The sequence below is a fragment of the Macadamia integrifolia genome, unplaced genomic scaffold, assembly GCF_013358625.1.
Source record: "Macadamia integrifolia cultivar HAES 741 unplaced genomic scaffold, SCU_Mint_v3 scaffold1149, whole genome shotgun sequence".
Taxonomy (NCBI): Eukaryota; Viridiplantae; Streptophyta; class Magnoliopsida; order Proteales; family Proteaceae; genus Macadamia; species Macadamia integrifolia.
This window is the reverse complement of record NW_024868102.1, coordinates 159027-179078: the sequence shown is the minus strand read 5'-3', so window position 1 is coordinate 179078 and position 20052 is coordinate 159027. Positions and strand designations below refer to the sequence as shown.

Here is a 20052-nt window from a genome sequence, read left to right as displayed (position 1 = left end):
TGATTTGGAATTTGTCCTAAAGGAAGAGTTCAGTTCTGGAAATAATATGGTGATGGGGTTAAACTGAATTAAAGTTTAAATGCAAGGGGTTCTATTGTAAAACAAGAGACATGGGCTTAGGGGCAAATAAGAATTAAACAAGGGCTTAAGTGTAAAAAGAAAGGAATATCATCTTTAACCTTTAAAGCACAACACGTTAGCAACCTAACGGAAACCTCTTACTGGTTTCGATCGGCAGAACTCACCCAACGGGAATCCAATCAATCCGAAACTTTGGGAGAGAGATTGAAAGTCAGATTGCTCTCGGTTCCAACTAATATCAGATCAGAACATCAAGTGAAAGTCTCGGGAGAAGTTCTGAGATCAGACCCTGGTGGAAATTTCAGTTGCAGGTATGAACTCAAGTTTGATGCACTCACTACAGTTAACCTTCAGGAACCAGACTGCACAAGACAGATCATTCACAAAAGAAAGATTTTCACAAAGGTTTCAGATAGAAAGAATACCAAACAAGAGAGATCTAGTTCACTCTTGCAGAACCCGACGTCAAAACAGAGTTTCGGTAGTTGCAGGAACAGGGAAAAAATAAGAAAAAAAATACCGAAATGGGAAGAAGAATAGGAAAAGAAAAGGGGAAAAGGGAATCGTACGAGAGGGAGGAAGAAAGAGGGAAAGAGAACAATTTTTTTTTTTTTTTCTTTTGGGTTTCAATTCTTGATAGAGAACAGAAATAGATTGGGAAGGAGAAAGAGAAAGTAAGGAAGTGAGTGGGAACGATGGGGTTTGGGAAATTGATCGGAGGAAGGAATTGGATCCTTCGGCTCTGATACCACTTGATGGAAGAGGGGTTTAGGGAAGAAAGAAATCTCTGAGAGAAATCAGAGTTGGAGGGAGAAGAGAAGAATCACACAAAGGGGAAGGGGGAAGAAGGTCTCACGACCAAGCAAACCACAAGGTTTCAACCAATTAATTAAATCATCATTCAAAATCTATCTAATACCTTGAGTTACATTGCTTTATATAATAAACTGAAATTAAAACTTAACTAAATAAAATCTAAAACTAAATTAGCAACTCCTAATTTGCTTCCTAAATTCTAACTAATGAAATTGGAAACAAAATAAACTCAAACTGGTAACTCCTTAATTGACTAAGAACTACCCAAAAATAAAAGATTACATATTTTCCCAAATAAAATAACTCATTATTTCCTAAATAAAGAAAATCCTAAGATATTCTACTAATCCTAAAAATCAAATTGGATCCAGTTCGTCTCGATTGCGATTGCCCGAAAGGTCAACCCGGTTCAGCCTCAATTCTACATCATATCAAAGGCCCAATACATATATAATACAACTTAAGGCTTATTTGCAATAAAATAAGCCCAAGTGACTTATCTACTTCAATGTTAGTCCTACTAGGAGTACGACTCCTAGTTAGAATATGACTGCTAATATTGTGACTTCTGCCCTCTATTTAAAGAGCAGCTATTGTACTCAGAAAATCAGAATTGCAGTCAATTGCTTCTAACAACTGAGATAGCTGTGGGTGAGATGCCCGGCACGAGATAGCCAATCCCACCCATATTCCTCTTGTCTGTCTTCTTAATTTTCTGATATTAATTTCTGTTCCTGTTTACTGTTGCTGTGAGGTTCCAGAGAAAGAGTACCCCGTCAGTCCCGACCTAGGATCTGATGAATCGATCAATTCATTTCTCCATTTTCTGTGAAGAGGGGGGACAAAGAGCAGGATCTAATTCCCAGCAGGAGGATCCTTCTTTCGTTTCACATTTCTCATTGGACAAATCAAGTCAAGGAATCCAAATGACAATAACTAGTACCGATTGATGGGGGAGAGACATATGTAGGTTGGTACAATCGGAAGTATCACCATATTCAGGATTCAAAGAGATACTGTACTGGTCTGGCTTTTTTCGATTGTTCCTGATCAATCGAATACAGTACTATGTTTCCCAGGAGAGTTTCAGATCTGTTAAGTGACCTAAAGGCTAGTATTGACCAGCATAGGGTGAAGAACCTTGAAGTGCAATCGATCTCCATTACTCTCCAGTTCTGTTTTGCATACCCTTTTAAGGGTGTGTTCTAGGCTGCCAAAGGATCACTCGGTCCTCCTCTGAAGACCATCGAATCAGACCTCCAGCGGTTCTTGGACAATCCCTCTATTTCTCTTACCAAGGTCTGAAAACAAGAAAGCGTGTATCTCCTACGTCAGCTGGCAGAATCCATTCAGCTTTGGAGGTTTTCTTCTACACACTAGGGCCTACAATCGACCCTAGTTTGGGTCCAATCTATGCAGCCTAACTCCAACTGCAGGTGTCCCCGTTAAACCATAGCTGCAGGCTTCTCTCTCCTTGGGTTTTGTCTCTTAGGTGTTGGTTCTTGCTTCTGAGTTGTTCTCTGTTTTTTTAAACATTCTTTGAGATATTTTCCTGGTAGTTTCTATTCCTACTGCTGTACTTTGTCAAGCTAATTCAAGAATCATATCTGATTTGGGTTTGGGGCTATAAATGCATTGGGGGTAGTTGCCTTTGTGTAATCTACTTCTACATTAACCAGCTGGATGGCTGGCTTGATCAGTCTGTTTGGCTGGCTTTCCTCCTCCTTCGAATGATATCTTCCTCAGCCAATGTAACCCTTTGACAGCCCTATCCTATCTACATTAGAGATGTTAATCATTGATTAAGAGCAAATTCTTTCTGGTGGTACAAATATTGTTAGAAATCAGCAAAAGAATTTTATTATAAAGAATGAATGAAATAAATCAAGAGCCTAGAACAAAATTAAAAACCAGATAACTTATCCACTTTCGGCATTGCCATCAGAAGACAAGAAACCTGACAAAAGAACTAATTAAAAAGGACCTCAAAACAAAACTGAGGTCTTGATTCGGCGGTCTTGATTCGGCATCCAAACTCAAATCAGCTAGCTAGTATCTTTCTTGCAATTGAATTTTCTTTGAACTTTTTATGTGTTTAGTATTAATGATATGAGTTATTGTTAGCATGTAACTTTACTCCTTGTCTTGTCATGTTGTAACATTCATCCTAAATCTAGACCCCGATCATTTGTGGAAGAGAACCTACAGCAACTGAAGAAGAGAGAAAACTTTGTCTTGAGCGATCTACGGAACTTAGTGCCAAAGTAAATCAGGTAATCATTTCTCAGAAAGTGATGTGGCTAAAGTTTTAGGAGCTAGATTTCACTGGTTTTGAATATAGAGAGATTTTTATACCGTGTATAGTAAATTAATGCTTTGGTTCCTTAACTTGAATATGCTAACCTGCAGATTTATTGATGTCAATATACTTAGAAAAGTAACTCTGCTTTCTGATGGCTAATATATGTATTTAATGCAAAATTTTATTCTCCCCTTTCAATTAACACAAGGACTTGCATTTCAGTTTATACTGCGGAGGACAAATGCTCTCTTATCAAACCATTTACCACCAAAGGTATGGTGCATGTTTTGGTCCGTGTCACCAAAAATCAATTGAGTTTTGCGTAATGTGCTGCTCATCTTGTTCTGTAACGTTGATGCTATTCATTGTTTCTAAGAAAGTTCTTTCCTCCTATTTGTTGTTGAGTTGTAGTTCTTACTTTATGTATGCCTTATGTATCTGAGCTTAGAAAGGCTTGGAAATTTAGGCAAAGAGTTTTGAGAATATTGACTTGAAAATGTGAAAAATTCTAGTAGACAAGTTTGTATGATCTTGCCTGAAAACTGTACTCGTATGGGGTTGTATAGCGGAAGCTAGATTGCATTCATACAGTAAACATTGGCTATAGGAGTTATTTTTGAAGCCTAAAACAGAGGCATGCTTAATTAATTTGCTTTTTAAAACCTTAGAATGGGTTGGTTGACTTTTTCTATAGAATCTTTAGCAATTTTAAATTCTTTTCATATTTATTTGTTCAGTTCCAAATGATCAAGGATGCAGTAAGTCTCTAACAGCTTGAAATGATTGGATTAACAAGTTCGTGTATAAAATTAATGTGGTGTACGCTATGGTTGGCCATTGCATATAAACATCTTTCCATAAACTTACTTGAAACATGAAGTTTGGATCTGTGTATTCTATGCTGTTTTTCATCCTTTCTAATTTTTTTCTGTCCTCAGAAGTTGCTCAAGAATAAAGGAAAATGGGAAGATAGGCATAGGCAATCGCACCTCTTGTTCCTTGCATTAGAATTTGGTTTTCTAAGCAGTCAGTCCTTCAAATTTAGTTTAATTTGCGATAGCAATAAAAAAACTCTGTAAAAATAAAATCGTCATGGATTGAAAGCTCGGCAGCAAGTAAATACCAAAATCAGTTAAGTAAGCAGTAAGCAAGGTTATATATGGAGTTGTAAGATTTTTATTCAGTAATTACACTATGCACTGCTGCCTTGATCTGCCAAAAGAGCTATTTCATATTGAATATTCATTCCCTATTAATTTCTTCAAATTTTCACAGTAAATATTTGTTTGATGTAAGAAAGATTAGCCAGTGAATGCGTTGAAATTGCTATTAATCTAAGCTGTTGGTTATGTTCATGCAGATAATCGAAGTAGTTTGCTGCAAGTTGACTCTTTTACAATCAGAACTTTATAATCATTTTATACATTCAAAAAATGTAGGTTACTACCTTTCATTGCTTTTCCTATTATTTTTTCTTTTTCTTTTTAACATATCATGATACTGGATCTCATCACACCCTTCCATTGACCTCCATTGCAGGTCAAGCGAGTAATTACAGATGAGACCAAGCACTCTAAAATTTTGGCATATATTACTGCTCTTAAAAAGCTTTGCAATCATCCAAAGGTAAGGTAAATTAAAATAAATGTTTCCATTAAGAGATGGCACCAATTCCATCTTATTATCATTTATGGAACTTTTCTGGGGATTCAATTTTTCGTCATATTCTAGAGAATGGAACATGGAAAATGTCTTTTGTGATAATGTTTCAATGAAATAACTATTATAATATCTCGTAAGTTTTCGTTTTTGGTATCTGAAAGTATTTTCAAGAAAGCAATTGCATCGTTAAGGAAAAAAAAATTGATTGGAAGGGGATGAAAAAGAGATGAGATTGATCTACTTGGGAGGAAGAAGAGAGAGAGGGAGAGAACAGAAAAGAAGAGAAGAACTTAGGTTTGGGATACTAATCCCAAATGCACTGCTCAACAAACCAAAACTCTTAAAAAAACTTATATTCCTTACTCAAATTATCTCTAATTGATTGGGGGGGGGGATGTTACGTATATAAAGACGATTTAAATTCTTAATTTGACTCGTAATAGGGCTCCCAATCAGCTCACATACTCAATAAAGTAAATAAGCTCAAAACATAACTTAGCTATTAAGTATTCTTATCTTATTCAAACACTCTACTACTATTTAATGTATAACTGAATTGAATGATTCAAACAGTCCCAAATAACAAGATCTTATATCAGGGAGGGCACAAAGCCAATTCCAATGGAATCACCACCGACCAGATTTACTGCATCACCAGTCACCACAGCACATCGGATCTGCATCACCAAAGAGTTGAGGGCAAAGAGACAATTCCATTCAACTAAAATGATGGGGGATTGCTACACCCTGTTACATATTTAAAGGGTAATGATGAAGTAGAATCAAATTAGCCTTAGGAAACTGTTGGCCCATAGGAATCAACTCTATTACAGATAGTGTAATAAAAAATAACAAAACATTAAAGAAATAGAATTCAAGAGGAGTTCATGGGAATAACACTCTTATCACAAAACAAGGATAAGATGAAATCCTGTGTAGTTGGAACGCTTAACTCTTAAGTTGTTTACCAACCAATACAAATAACTAACTTAAGCAAATAAACTACAAAGACTATCCCACAATATGGATCCCCAAATCTGATTGCTGGCCTGGCTGAACCTGCTGAGTTAACTCACTTGAGTTGAATCAGTGAGTGCCTCTGCAAGTGAACTCCTGAATTGACTCAATTTCTGCTTTCTTCATTGGTACTCTTTTTTAAGTACTTTGATCTGCATCAGGCCTGAACAGAGATGTCACATGGAAGAATTGTTAAGGAAACCTTTGCCATGATCAGCACCTCACTAGTATAATTTTTAATATTCAACTGATAGGTTTTGTCTGTAGACAAGCTGTAACTATGCTGGGCAGCTATTGCAGAATTGGTTTTATTTTCACCATGGTACCTTGTTTTATAGCTAATCTATGACACAATCAAAAGTGGAAGTCCGGGAACGTCAGGGTTTGAGGACTGTATACGTTTCTTTCCATCAGAGATGTTTTCTGGGAGGTAAATAGTTTTTGTTGTCCTGAATTTGTATATTTATTTTTTAATGACCTATTTCTCAGGGGTGCCACTTTGTTGTTTTTTTTTTAGATCGGGTTCATGGACAGGTGGTGATGGGGCTTGGGTTGAACTCTCTGGAAAAATGCATGTCTTAGCTCGGTTACTTGCTCAGCTGCGTCAGAAGACAGATGATAGAATTGTCCTTGTTTCAAACTATACACAGGTATGTTTACATAGTAATTCTGGCTTTTTGAAGTGGTTTTGGTATATCATGTTACTTACCTTATCAGCATGGTAGTGCTCAAGTATGTTTAAATGCATTTCCTTTTTCAATGCTTCATTGTTCCTGCGCATGGTAATAGTGGAGTATCAGATATGATTGGTCTGTGTAATCTTCTTTCCTGATTAATTATGTATATTAGTCATAAGGGTAAAAGAGCGACCCAGTGCATGAGGCTCCTGCTACTGTAGGGTCTGAGAGGGGCAAACGCAGCCTTACCCTTACTTCGCAGGAGAGTCTATTTCCAAGTTTTGAACTTGTGACCAACATGTTGCAACAGTGAAACTTAACCAGTAGCCAAAAGGGTATTAGTGAATAATCATGAAAGGACTAATCGCATAGTGTGGTATATTAACAACTGTAGAATGAGAAGTAAATTAACATTTTTGAGGCACAAGAGCTTTTCTCATACTAAATAGTAAAGACAATGGTACTTCTGTTCAGAGCATAGTACAGGATCTCGCTTCGGTCTTGGTATTTTTCTCGGTTTCGAGAGATCTGACATGCGATATGCAAATAATACAATATCTCGACCGAGATTTCGATATTTTGGAAAAATCTCTATTGTCTTGACTAGTTTCGACCCAGTCTCAGTTATCTCAACTAGTTTTTCTTGTTTGTGAAGAAAACCACCCCCATCTCTTCTTCACTTTTTTTGGCCAAATCTTACCTAAAGAAGCTTGGAACAAGTGGATTTGTTGCTTAACAACAACAAAATCTTACCCAGCTTTTGTGATCCAATCAGAGGAAAACTCGATTTGCAATCAGCAGCAATATAGTGGTTATGATTCAGCCAAGCACTCATTTCAATACTAGGAGTCTAGGACTCTAAAATGGGAATAAGTTAAATCATCCACTTGTATTGTACTATTGTTTACTCTAATATATGTGACTCTTTGTAAATTTAACGTATGTGATTGAACCATGTATGATACCTAATGGTTTATAATTTGATATCTTGTAATTCTTAATTCTTATTTAAGTTTTTTTACTTGAATCATGTGTTCTAGTAGTACTAAAGATTGTTTAGAATAACCTAAGGTAGCGATTGTATACAACGCAGACTACCAACCTAGGGTTTGAAGTCAAATTACCATTATGGGTTTGATTTTTTAAAATCTAATGTTTCTGTTGTGTTTAGAAGGGGTCTATAATAGGTTGGATGACAAGTTTCAGACCCAACTTGGCCATATGGCCACCGAAACCCAACCCTGAAACTTGCTGGAAAAAATGCAAGGTTTCGCTGATATCTCAGTCTTTTTCCTGGCAGAAACCATGCCCGAAAATGAGACCTCAAACCATGTTGCAGAGGAATCTATGGACTGATAGCAATCAGTGTTTTTAGTTCTTCTAACAAAAGGTGGTAAATTTGATTTAGGACACTAATGGATATATGATTTTCCATCATGCTTTGATTATTTATCATAAATTTATTAGTGCTTTTATATTGGCTGTCCTTATATTTTGATGTCATCATGTTTCACAGGGTTTCCTTTTACTATGGCCGCTCAATCTGCTTAAGTGACTCTTAAGTCTTTTCTGTACTAAAAACCATAGGAACTATTCTATATCTTTTTCTCTAATATTTGTAGAAATTCAACACCTTTCTTCCAATGAACTTTGTGAGGTTAAATGTGTGTTAGTGACATTCAAACTTATACCCCTCCAAGAGGAGGGGGAAAAAAAAAAAGGTTACATATGCAAACTTGTTTGAATTCATCTTCTACTCAGAGAAAATTCTGTGGTATGAATGACAATTCTTGAGACAGGCTGGAGCAGAATCTGAAAGGAATTATATTTTGATAATTGATTATATAGTTACTTCAATGCTTGCCATCCCAGTTCTTTTTCTTAGAAGTTCTGTATCAGTTATTTACACTTATTGATGATCCATCAGACCCTGGACCTTTTTGCTCAACTGTGCCGTGAAAGAAGATACCCATACTTGAGGCTTGATGGAACCACATCTATCAGCAAGAGACAGAAACTGGTCAATCAGTTTAATGATACATCTAAGGTACACAAATTTCCGCTTTAGCGATATATTGTATATTTTTTTCTTATTTATTGATTAGTGATAACCTTAGCCTACATCATGTTGTGCAGGATGAATTTGTCTTTCTCTTAAGCAGCAAGGCTGGTGGTTGTGGGCTTAATTTGATTGGTGGAAATCGGCTTGTGCTTTTTGATCCTGATTGGAACCCAGCCAATGATAAACAAGTAAATGCTTGTGTGTCAATGTGCATTTAGAGAAATCTACTGTTCGCATAGTTCCATATCTTCTGAATCTTTCCTATTTTTTCCTCCCATAAATAGGCTGCTGCAAGAGTTTGGAGGGATGGACAGAAGAAAAGAGTGTACATTTATAGATTCTTGAGTACTGGGACCATTGAAGAAAAGGTTTTGATGGGTTAAGAAGTTTTTTAGTTAAAAAGATATAACTGATTCGCATTTTGGAATTCTGTGAAAGTTTGGCTTCCAAGAAGCTATTTTCCTTTGATTAAGTATGATGGATTCTGTAAAATCTTGTAGGTCTATCAGCGTCAAATGTCAAAAGAAGGGCTTCAGAAGGTTATTCAGCAGGAGCAAATGGATGATGGTCTTAAGGCACAGGTTATTATAAAATTGGCTTTTGTTTTCTTTCTTTAAGTTTTTTTTTTGAAAGCGAAAGCGAAATGATTCTCTTTGTTTCAGGGGAACATTCTTTCAACAGAGGATCTTCGTGATCTTTTTACATTTCATCATAATGTGAGGTAAATTTTCTCACTCTTGTTTTTGAAAACAATATTCTTCTTAAGTTTCAATTAGTGGCTCATGGTGTGTGTAAATGAAGAGTTCAACCACACATGTACTTCGATAAAGATTTAAGATAGTAGGAAGTCCATTCTGTTTCCATTTAAGGCATCACTCTCAAGAATCAAAAGCTAACAGTTAACATAATAGAGTTGATCTGCCACCTGTTTTGACAACTAATTTAGAGTTATATTTCCCACATAGTTGTCAAGGCGGGCACCTTGGCTGGTGACTTGCGTTTGGACCCGCTCCAGTGCCTTGGGTCACCTAGATGCCATGAGAACTATATTTCCAAGCTTATAATATAGAATCCAGCATCATAAGAGAGAATGAACATACATTCATGATTCAGTCAAACGCTAGGGTAAAAGGCCTGGTTCAATCACAAGTCGATTGATCTCCTACTCTTGGAAAGCCACTTGGACACCTAGTCATCGCCTCTATGAACACCCAAAAAAAAAAAAAAATCCAATATTTGACAATGAACAAACTGAAAAAAGTCCAAAACTGATTGGGTTTTTGCCCAACTGGCCTAGTGGCTTCAGTATGGAAGTGAATTACACAAAAAATTGCAGTGTCAACCCAGAGTTGGAGATCAAAAAACCAATTGTAATATGGTGAGAAGCAATGTGATTTGGCTTCTGAGATCAGCAAAATTGTTTGGACCTTGAAATCCCTTTACACCATTGACCAAATAAAATTGACTGTCAGAAGAGATGAAGTCACTGTGGTCTGAAGTTTTAAAGTGTGGTATTTCTCTTTATAGAAATAAAGTTTTAAGTCTAAATTGGGAAATATAGATGAGTCTACAATGCCATTTTATTAGACTGGCAATTTTGTTCCTAGAAACCAGCAAAGTTAAAAAGTTCGTAGAAATCAATGAAGCATTTCAAAATCATGAAAGTTTAGATAGAAGACTCACAGAGAAATTCACAGTCAAAGTTTTAGTTCAATCAGATAATTTTATATAAAATTAGACTGCTCTGAGGTTCCTGATCTGGTCCATCCACTTGTAACTCACAGTAACTCTGGGTTTTAATGCAGAAACTGGCATACTGCACACTTTAATTACAAACAATCAGTGGCCATTTGGGTGAGCTTAAAATAAGTGCTTATTGTGGTTATAGCTCAAAAAAGAGGAAAACCACTTATTTGAGTTTATCAATAAACTCAAGTAAGTGGTTTCTGATAGTTTAAAGCAGGCCATGGAAAGATTTTTGCAAGGCTGTTCGTGCCTCAAGTCCTTTCTGTAATTTACCAAAGAAGAAAAAAAAGTCCTTGATTATAGATTTCAACCACTATAAGAACTAAAAGCCATTTCTAAAGCTGGAAGTCCAATTAGCTACCTACTTAGTACATACTTGAAACTTGTGCGTCAGGTTGATAGGTTGCACTTATTATGATTAGCCATTACCCGTCAATCTTTTTGCATGGATCCTTGCACTTGTCCTTGCTTGGTATCCCCATGTAACCGACCCCCATTAAGTTTGGATAAGGTTTTGGTTGTTGTTGTTAGTAATTACTTGAAACACCCTACCATTTGCAAACTAACCAAAAAGTGTAGAAGCAAAGATAACTATCAACAAAAGAAAGTAGATGGAAAGACAACTATGTCTCCCATGTTGGACCACTTTCTGTTTATAAAATTATAAAATATCCTCCTAGCTTATTATGTACTTAAATTGATTTTATGTATTATTTACTTAATTTGTTAATTTGTTTTTATGTAGAATCCCTCGTGATACTCAGGTATTCCCATGCCTATGACAGCCATATTTTTTCATTGTTTGTGTTCTGCACCGTTGGATCAATTTTCATGGGTTGGGTACTTGCTCCTGCATCAAACTGCTTTTCTTCAATTTTGCCCATGTTTGTAACTAACTAGAACATCCATCTATAACTAGAAAGAAAGAGGAAATTGGTGTCATGGTGATGACCTTAGACACACACTTAAAAAAAAAAAGGAAGCAAAAATGTTAGTAAAAATCATCAGTTTCCATGCAGTGGTTTTCAATGGAATCTCTTCCATCTGGGACTAGGAAGAAGTTGAATGTCAGCTCCCATAGAGGTGTCATAGCTCAATGAACTATGAGGATAGCCTTTTGAAATCTTCTCAATTTCTCAATTTACACGGAGAACAACAGAGCCATAAGAAGGCATCGCTTTAAATGTATTCTTGGTGGTTTAAAATTTTTGGGGTTTTTATCAGGAGAAAAACGGAGGCAAGAAATTTTTTAGTTGAATATCAGAACTATAAAAATTTATGTAGAAGGAAAGTTTCCTTTCCACTGCATGGTTGGTTGGACATGTGTAATGTGGTCCAAGTGTAGGCCACCTTAGCTCAAATGTAGTCTTGATTTGGGAGCCAATCTTGCACTCATGAAGGTGGGCAGCTGCCTGCAGCATTAACTATCTGGGTTGTTCTCCATAGATGTTAAGAGTTTGGGATTTTTCTGATGGCCAAGGAAAAAGTCTCTTTAACTTCTATTTTATATTTTTCATTGGTGCAGAATTTCATGTGAGTTTGTAAGGTGGATGTAACTCCTGTAATTGTTATACCATATTGATCAATAATCTATAATGAATAAAAACATTGGGTAGCAGTAGGAGTACTAAAATCCAAGACCATGGGGTACGTTTCTGATCAACAGATTGGCTCTAGTTGCTTTCCCATACAGTCACTAGACCCTAGGAGTACCCTTATTGAGCTGGACAAGGCTGATTTAAGCAGGTGGTGTCTAATAGAAGTAGGGTCTATATGGATTGACTAATGTGCTAGGCACAGCTCTAGTGATTTGATAATTAGTGCAATCAAAGGTTTTAAGGTGGGAAGTAATGAACAGGAAAGAGGTGCAGTTGTGGGACTATACACTGGGAAAAGGGGGTTGAGTGTTAAGAGTTCATTTAACAAAGGTATTTAGGGTACTTTGCTATTATCTTGTATTGTATTTTTACCTTCTACTTCATTAAGCTACCTATTTTAGTATGGGGATATTTATGTAATTCCTCATATTATAAGCAAGTAAGTCAAAGGCATTAATATGGAAAGGGAAATCGATTCTCTCCTGAAGGCATTGCACAGTCTCTCTTTTCTTCTTCTTCTTCTCCCTCTCATCCTCTCATCTCATCTTCTCTTCTCTTACCTTGATCCCTTCCATTGCTTTGAGCTTGAACTTTGAGATAGGCATTGAAGTTCAATGTAAAGAGAGAGACTAACAGCTGGAGGTCTGGTTGTGGGCCATGATGAAGATTGAGAGGGTGAGTTGACTATTGAGATTGAATAGAGGATACATTAAGGCACCGTTTGATAACGTTTCTGCTGTTTTTGTGTTTAGAAATAGAAGAAATGGCTTTTCACGTTTCCGGAAACAAAAACAGATTTTTTGGTGTTTGATAAACCTGTTTCTTGAAATGTTTTTTAAGACATAATGCCACTAAAAAACCCAATAGTATCATCGGATGTCTAAAAGGGAGAGAGGGTTTGGTTGCCTTTTTTTAGGTTTAAATAGTTGAGAGTTTATTGGGCACAACAACCTTTTTTTTTCTCTCAAATTAATTTTTAGAAACGACGAACAAAGTTGTTTCTAGAATTGTAAATAGGCATAAATTTTGATTTATGTTTCTAGAAACGGGTGAAACGGACCTACTTTATCAAACGCTTTTTAGGTTGTTTCTCTGTTTCTAGGAACAAGAAAACACAAAAAAGGCAGAAACGGAACGTTGTCAAACGGTGCCTAAATATGGCTTCAAGGTTTCAGGTTGCTTAATCCAGATTGGCAGTGATGTGAACTGATCCCAAGTGTATATGCAATGGATCATCCAATCTGAGTTGGATTGTGATTAGCTAGGATGATCCAATCTTGTGAACTATGACCACCGTGGTTTGAGAAGCGGAGTAGAATTGGCGGATTCCGATTCCGATTCCGATTCCGATTCTGCTTTTGGCAGGATTGGAATTGGAATATGCGGAGGCCGACCCTGTTGCCAATTGTGTTTACTTGAACCTTGACTGTGACATTGAAGAAGCGTCACCTCTTAATTGTCCTGGGAGTCTTACCTTCACAGGGCCTTGAAATGTGATCGAGAAGCAAGAATTTGATTGCAATGAATCTCATTGTCATTGATTTTCTCCCGAAAACTTTTGCATCCTTTGCGTATAACTACGAAATAGCTTTCTCAAGAAGCTAGATTCAAGTGTCCTAAACACATTAAAAGTTGCAACTCGAAAACAGAATTAGCTAAGAACTAATTTCTAAATATGATGAGAGTCATCCCTAGAGACAACAGCTAGTAAACCTGGACCCAAACTACTAAAGATACCATTTATCTTTTATCATGATCCTTCAAAGTTATCATCCTCCTATATAATCTAGTGCAAAGTTAATACACTAGAACAGATTCTAGGGAAAAATATAATTGATGCTTACTTTTCTGTGGTCATTAGCTTCCCTATGCTTTGTCTATCAGAGTGATTTGGTGGCTTTTCTGCACATGCATGTGTATTTTAGTGTGGAGTATGGCATGGGCTTAGCTTGCCTTCTCTGGGTCTACGGTGAAATCAATTGAAATTATTAGTTTTTGATCTGGTACTCTTTATGCAGATCCGAAATTCATGAAAAGATGAACTGCATGCGTTGTAGCAGACATGATTTAGGGGAAGATGACTTTCCTGAGAATGCAAGTGAGGTAGAAGATAGCAGCGACTCAAAAACAAAATGTTGTCGTTCTGATCAAATAGCTTCTGATATAGGTGGATTTGCAGAATATGCTGGATGTTTGCATAAGTTAAAAGACTCGGAGAAACAGGTTGGTTACAGGTCATCCGTTCCATGATTTGCGGTCTAGTTTTATTATGTGCTTTGTTTCAAATTTACAGTTTTCAGCTTGGAACTACTTTTAAAAGAGGATCTATGTGGTTGGGTGTATGTTTTTCATTTTCAATTCTTTTACACTTTTGTTTCGATTTTATGATTTCAGATTGGAACCCCCCTTGAGGAGGATCTCGGAAGCTGGGGACATCATTTTCATTCAACGTCAGTGCCTGATGCTATTTTTCAAGCTTCGGCTGGTGATGAGGTGAGCTACAAGCAGAAACTTTACCCTGGGGTTTGACTAATTTAAGAAGCATGTCAGTATAACATGCCTACAAAGCGTAGTCATTGCTTCATAAGTGCTACAACTGCTTATTCCAAAGCTTGAGCTGTTAAGTGCAACAGAAACAATAAGTTTATTGAACAGTAAATGCCACAAATGGTTTTCTTGAGTTTATTTATCTATTCTTTTTTAATGAAACGTTGTTATTTTATTCCTATAATGAAACTACATATTGTCAGCAGCCGGATCTATGGGTGGAGCTCTAAAGGGATCATGTTTGGTTTGGATTTAGGGAGATCCGGCTTTGATCATTCTGTAGCAACTGTTTATCTGGATTCCTTTAGATATCTAATTAATCCTGTTTTCAAAGATTCATATTTGAACCCATTAAGGAGCATGCACCACATAAAAAGTAAAAGAGGTCTTGAAGAGAAAACCAGGAACTGTTATGTCAATTCTGACAACCCTGAACCGTGCATTAATCTGAACACCCTTAAATTTCCACTGAAACACTAGGTATATAATCTGGACAAAAGAATAAATTGCACATTGACTGAAAATGATTCTAATTCTGCATGTCTGAAGCTTGAAAGAGGAAGAAATGGTTGTCATTAGTTAAAATTACCTCAACAAGCTTTCCCTTAGTTACTCCTTAGTTGGGCTTTTCCCTTAGTTACTCCTTAGTTGGGCTGCACTGGTTGGGCTGCACTTTTGCTACTCCTAACAATTTAAAACCGTCATTATTAAGTTGATACTAAGCTTGAAAAGCACTTCCAAGATTTCATGTTCTGATGACTGGAAATAAAGTTAATCATGAGAAGTAAGTTCTGATGTTAGTTTGGGGGGATAAATATCAATGTCTTTTGGTTCACTGATTGGTGGTTTAGGACATGCAGGAGCAAAGATGAAAAGATATCAGGCATCAGTTCTTTGTGCTGCAATCGACACCAAGTAGAACTTTTGCAAACAATAGGAGGGTTAATAGCATAAAGCTAGAAATCACCCTAACACAGTATTCATTTGAGAAAGCGAACATTTCATTTAACCATTTGAAAGGACTATATGAGGTGTTTATAGAGTGAAGAGCAGAGATCCCTCTCCCTTTGCTTAGTGCAACTTGAATTGCTACCTAGAGATGGCAATGGATGGGGTTAAACTGGTGCCCGTCTACTAAAGTTTAGGTTTTGTATGACCATTTTGTAAAGCTTGGGTATGGTTTTTGAAAAATTGTGGGGCCTCTCCCAGTTGGCTCGTAAAAATAGGATCCCCATGCATGTTAAAATGGAGTGGGTTGGATAAGGACTAAGCAATATTTTCAGTTGGGTAGGTGCATATTTCCTACCATTCCTGCCCTGTGGCCACCCTTCTTGGAATCCTTAAGGTCCTACTTATAGTTCCTCTACAACATGAAGTTTGAAACTAAGGATGGGTCTATTATGAATGATAGCATTTTGTTTATGATTCTGAATCTACAAATTGGCTTCTGTTTTTGCTATTATAATTTACATCTTGTCCGAGTTTGTGGTACTGAGGGACTATATTTAGGTGCTAATGCAGTATGACCTTGTCTTTTCATTTTTAAATAGCTTTTATATGAATTTATGATCCTAGCTTTCATTGTACTGGTTCCAATGGAAAACAAAATTTGGGAGTCCCTGAAGTTGTATTAGCTTATTGAGTTTCACTTTATCTTGGGCTGCTCGAGACCACCAGTTGTTAATTGGTTTCTAATCTGTGGCTTCTCTGAATCGTCTGTCACCAAATTAAGCCAGTGATTGGTATTCATCTCTTATTTTTCTTTTACATCCTTGTCGGCCCCTTTTCAAAATTTTCATGGTCTTGTTTTATTTACTTTCCCTGGAGTTGATGTGTCTAAATTGTGGATTCTGGGGTAATTTAAACAGCTCTTCTTCTGTACTTCTAAAGGAAGTATGCATATTAATTTATTAAACAGTTGCTATCGCAGCCCTGTACTACATTACTTCAGCTTTGACTTTCATTTACCCTCTCTCCCCTCCCGGTTCTTTGTGTATGTATATGTGAAGGACATTGTATTTGGCATATTTTCAACATGAGATCCAACAGAAGCCATCTGTTTTAAGCACTTCCATATATTCATTTTCTCTGTTTATCATTTGCCAATGAACTACATAATCTTTACATTTCTTGTTTTTGCAGGTCACATTTGTTTTCACAAACCAAGTGGATGGAAAGCTTGTACCTGTTGAATCAAAGGTGAGTTCAGGACATAAAAACCAGATTGATACAAAGAAAAGCCACAGTTACAAGTCTCCCTTAGTGTGTCAACAAATTCCACAATCAACCCACTCTATCTCATCAAATGAGGACTCCACAAAGAGCTCATCACCTGCTCTAATCAGGCCTCTTCAGAGTGCATCTACGAAAGTGATTAGAACATCTCTGAAAGAAACAACTCGTATACCATTGAAGCTTAAACCTTCTATTGGTAATCATTTACCCCTCAAAAGATTGTCTGGTGGTTCTGAAGAACATAATGATGATGATTTTATGTAAATTTTTTTGGCAGTTTGTAGCACCATCTCTTATTTCATTTTAATTCTTCTAATCAGGGAATAAGATCCACCGACCTATTTGGTCAGTTGTGTTAAACTATTCTCTGGATTTGTTGTTCTGATGATGAACATCTCATAAAAAGACGTTACAATACAGCATCCACATGTTCAATTGTCCAAATGAAATGTTTACGTAAAAGTAGTGTTTTTAGTTCCTTGGGCACTGGACAGAAACAAAAATGAATCCTCCCATGTGGCAGACAATTCCTACTTTCCTAATTTAGTACACGGTAACGGATTGGGTATCGGCTGGCTGATTCCAATACCGATACTAATATGGTATCAGTCGGATCCAACCATTTTGCCCCAAGATGTTGATACTCTTTTTTTTTTCCCACTATTTTGTGCCCCAGGCCCACCCCCCCAAAAAAAAAAAATGGTAACACCGATCCGGTATTGGTGTAGGCCGATATGGATATCAGCGGATCTGATATTGATTACTAAAACACTGTCCAAACCCCAGACGGGTGAAAGCGAGACTTGATCCCTAGACCTTGTAGCTGCCAATTGAGAAAGTTACCAACCGCATTGGTGGGTAGGTGTCAAAGCACTAGTAGGCTCGATTGGAACGGATTGGGATACTTTTCAATGATTTTTCCTCCACACTCTCTCCAACTAGACATAAATACGCTTAAGTTGTAGTCAATCAGGTATTGAATTGTATGTCACTGTTTGGTTAGAGGGAGATTGGAGGGAAAATTGTTAGAGAGGATTTAGATCCAATTTGAACTGATCGGTTGAGGCTTGACATCGGATTGATGGTTAAAGCCTTGGATTGATTGGTCAGTAGATTGTCTAATGTTAGGCTTAGCCTGCTTATGGACTGGTCATTCTAGGGTTTTGGTTGGAACCTGACAGACGTCTGATTGAAATTGATTGATATTGTTACCCAATAATTTTTAGGTTGTTTTTTGCCGGTCAATCTATGTATAGCTCGGTTAGTCTATTTATGTTCCACTTGTAAGTTATACCAATTAGCTTGTTTATAACCTGGTTATAGTTCGATTATGGAACAATAGCTGACTGACCAAACAAAAATGTTTCCATACTTAATCAATGAGGACCGATTAGCTCAATTATGAAAAGGGAAAGTGTTGAGTGTGTTGGATTCTTGACCCGAAGATTGACCTTGCTCCGACATATTTTGGTGGTCGTCTGATGGTAATAGAGGCTTGGTTTCGGTACAACTTAAGTGGATTTTTTTTTTTAATCGGAAACAAACACTTTATTAAGCAAAATCAGAGAAGGTGAAACACTTTCCCACAGAAACATGGTTTACATGACACAAAGCAAGATCTAAAAAGACCAAACCTAACAGCTCCCTGAGCTAAACAATGTGCCCCTCTATTGTAAGTGCAAGGCAAAAATTTGAAGAGAACAAAACAAAACGACTCTAACAACACTAAAATGTCTTTGACTATCAACAGGCTAGCCCAATCAAGGGAAGAAGGAAGCCTTTTACAAGCAAAAATTACAGCTATGCAATCACTACAAATAACAACAGAGTTAATGCCTAAGAATTTGGCCAAGAGGATCCCATCCCTTACTGCTTCAACTACTGAAAAAACTAATCCCTGCTCTACAGTTAGCAGCGACAAAACCACCCGCTGATGTTGTAATAATAGCACCACGCCCGCCTTTGCACAAAGAGGATCTCTAGGCACCATCAGTGGTTAAAATAAAATGGTCCACAGGAGGAGAAGAAAAATCAGACATAGCAATTACATTGGGCACCATATTGCTTTCTCGATGAGAAAAAGTTGTCTCTTCATGGCTAACAGCTCCAATACAATTGTACCCTTTCAAATCTGCCACAAAGTAGATGACCAAATGAGATTAAAATCTACCAAGTTAGGAATATTCTTATAACGAACAAAGAGAAAGTTTAGCCAATCCTTAAAGCTCTCACTAGAAAAGCAAGATGTATCAAAACATAATGGGGATACTAACCATACTGTCGAGGCAAAAGAACATTGGAATAATGTATGAACTACTAATTCATCAACTCTTGAACATAAAGGACAGATAGAAGAAGGCACCAGATTACGCCTTGCTAGAAGCTGCTTCACAACAATAACACTATTACAGCATCTCCACACAAAAAATTTAACCTTAGGAATCAGTTTTAACTTCCAAAAATGTTTCCAAAAAGGGCCTTGAGATGAAGAAGCCTGAAAAGTTGAAGACAAAGCAAAAAAATAGGCAGATCTAACAGTAAACACACTAGATCGATTGAAATTCCAAATCCAAAAATCCTCTCTAGGAGAGACAGGCAAAAGAATTTGGGCAATAGCTTTGGCTTCAACTTCAGAGAAATGAGAGTGGATGAGACTTAAATTCTAGTGTTTTAAAGGGTGGGTAACAAGATCCTGAACAAGTATATCATTTGGCATGTGATTCCTACTTAGAATGCGACGCCCCCGTAAAGAAAGAAGCCAACAATCCTTAAAAAGATGTCTTGGAGAATTGACTTAAGTGGATTGATCCAACTTGGACGAGTATTTATATGTTATGATGTCTTGTTGTATAAGTAAGGGAAACAAGAGATTTGGGGTTTTCGTGTTAGGGTTTCTGGGTGAGAGTTCTTGCTGTGAGTTTGGGTGTTCTTGAGAGATCTCCATTATAATCTTTCTGTTTATCACATAGTGAATCATCTTCACATTCGTCGGTGTGTGAACCACGTTAAATCTCTGTGTCTTGTGTGAGTCTGTTTATTTTTCTATTCGGGCTTTTTTTGGAGTTTGTTCTAACAGAAAAGGTTCTCATTACCACCAAATGGAGTTATGATAGTGCTTTCTCTCTCTCTCTCTCTCTCTCTCTCTCTCTAGCGCTCTCTCTCTCTCATATGAAATGACTTCAGTACCCTTCTATATATGAAATTATTCCATCACACTTCATTTGGTGTGCTCCTCGATATTGATTGGTAGCTCAGAGAGAACTCTCTTACAAAAAAAAAAAAAAAAACATTTTTATGTTTTTCTAGTGT

The 20052-nt window shown here is 36.9% G+C and overlaps 1 protein-coding gene across 2 annotated transcripts in view; it reads left to right on the top strand.

Moving 5' to 3' along the window:
• LOC122062945 (protein CHROMATIN REMODELING 25) overlaps window positions 1-17187 on the top strand; it is a 37972-nt gene extending 20785 nt beyond the window's left edge. Inside the window, exons 8-22 of one of the 2 annotated variants that reach the window (XR_006135152.1) lie at window positions 3075-3170; window positions 3422-3472; window positions 4560-4634; window positions 4739-4825; window positions 6217-6308; window positions 6396-6528; window positions 8483-8602; window positions 8692-8805; window positions 8902-8985; window positions 9118-9198; window positions 9280-9338; window positions 13980-14064; window positions 14141-14184; window positions 14356-14454; window positions 16651-16693. Coding sequence is in view for 1 of the 2 variants with exons in the window: in XM_042626608.1 (XP_042482542.1) it covers window positions 3075-3170; window positions 3422-3472; window positions 4560-4634; window positions 4739-4825; window positions 6217-6308; window positions 6396-6528; window positions 8483-8602; window positions 8692-8805; window positions 8902-8985; window positions 9118-9198; window positions 9280-9338; window positions 13980-14184; window positions 14356-14454; window positions 16651-17007 (1653 nt within the window). In the remaining variant the exon portion in view is untranslated. Of the gene's footprint in view, window positions 1-3074; window positions 3171-3421; window positions 3473-4559; window positions 4635-4738; window positions 4826-6216; window positions 6309-6395; window positions 6529-8482; window positions 8603-8691; window positions 8806-8901; window positions 8986-9117; window positions 9199-9279; window positions 9339-13979; window positions 14185-14355; window positions 14455-16650 lie in introns of both variants that reach the window. The other variant, XM_042626608.1, reaches the window with a different exon arrangement.
• Window positions 17188-20052: the final 2865 nt, after the last annotated feature.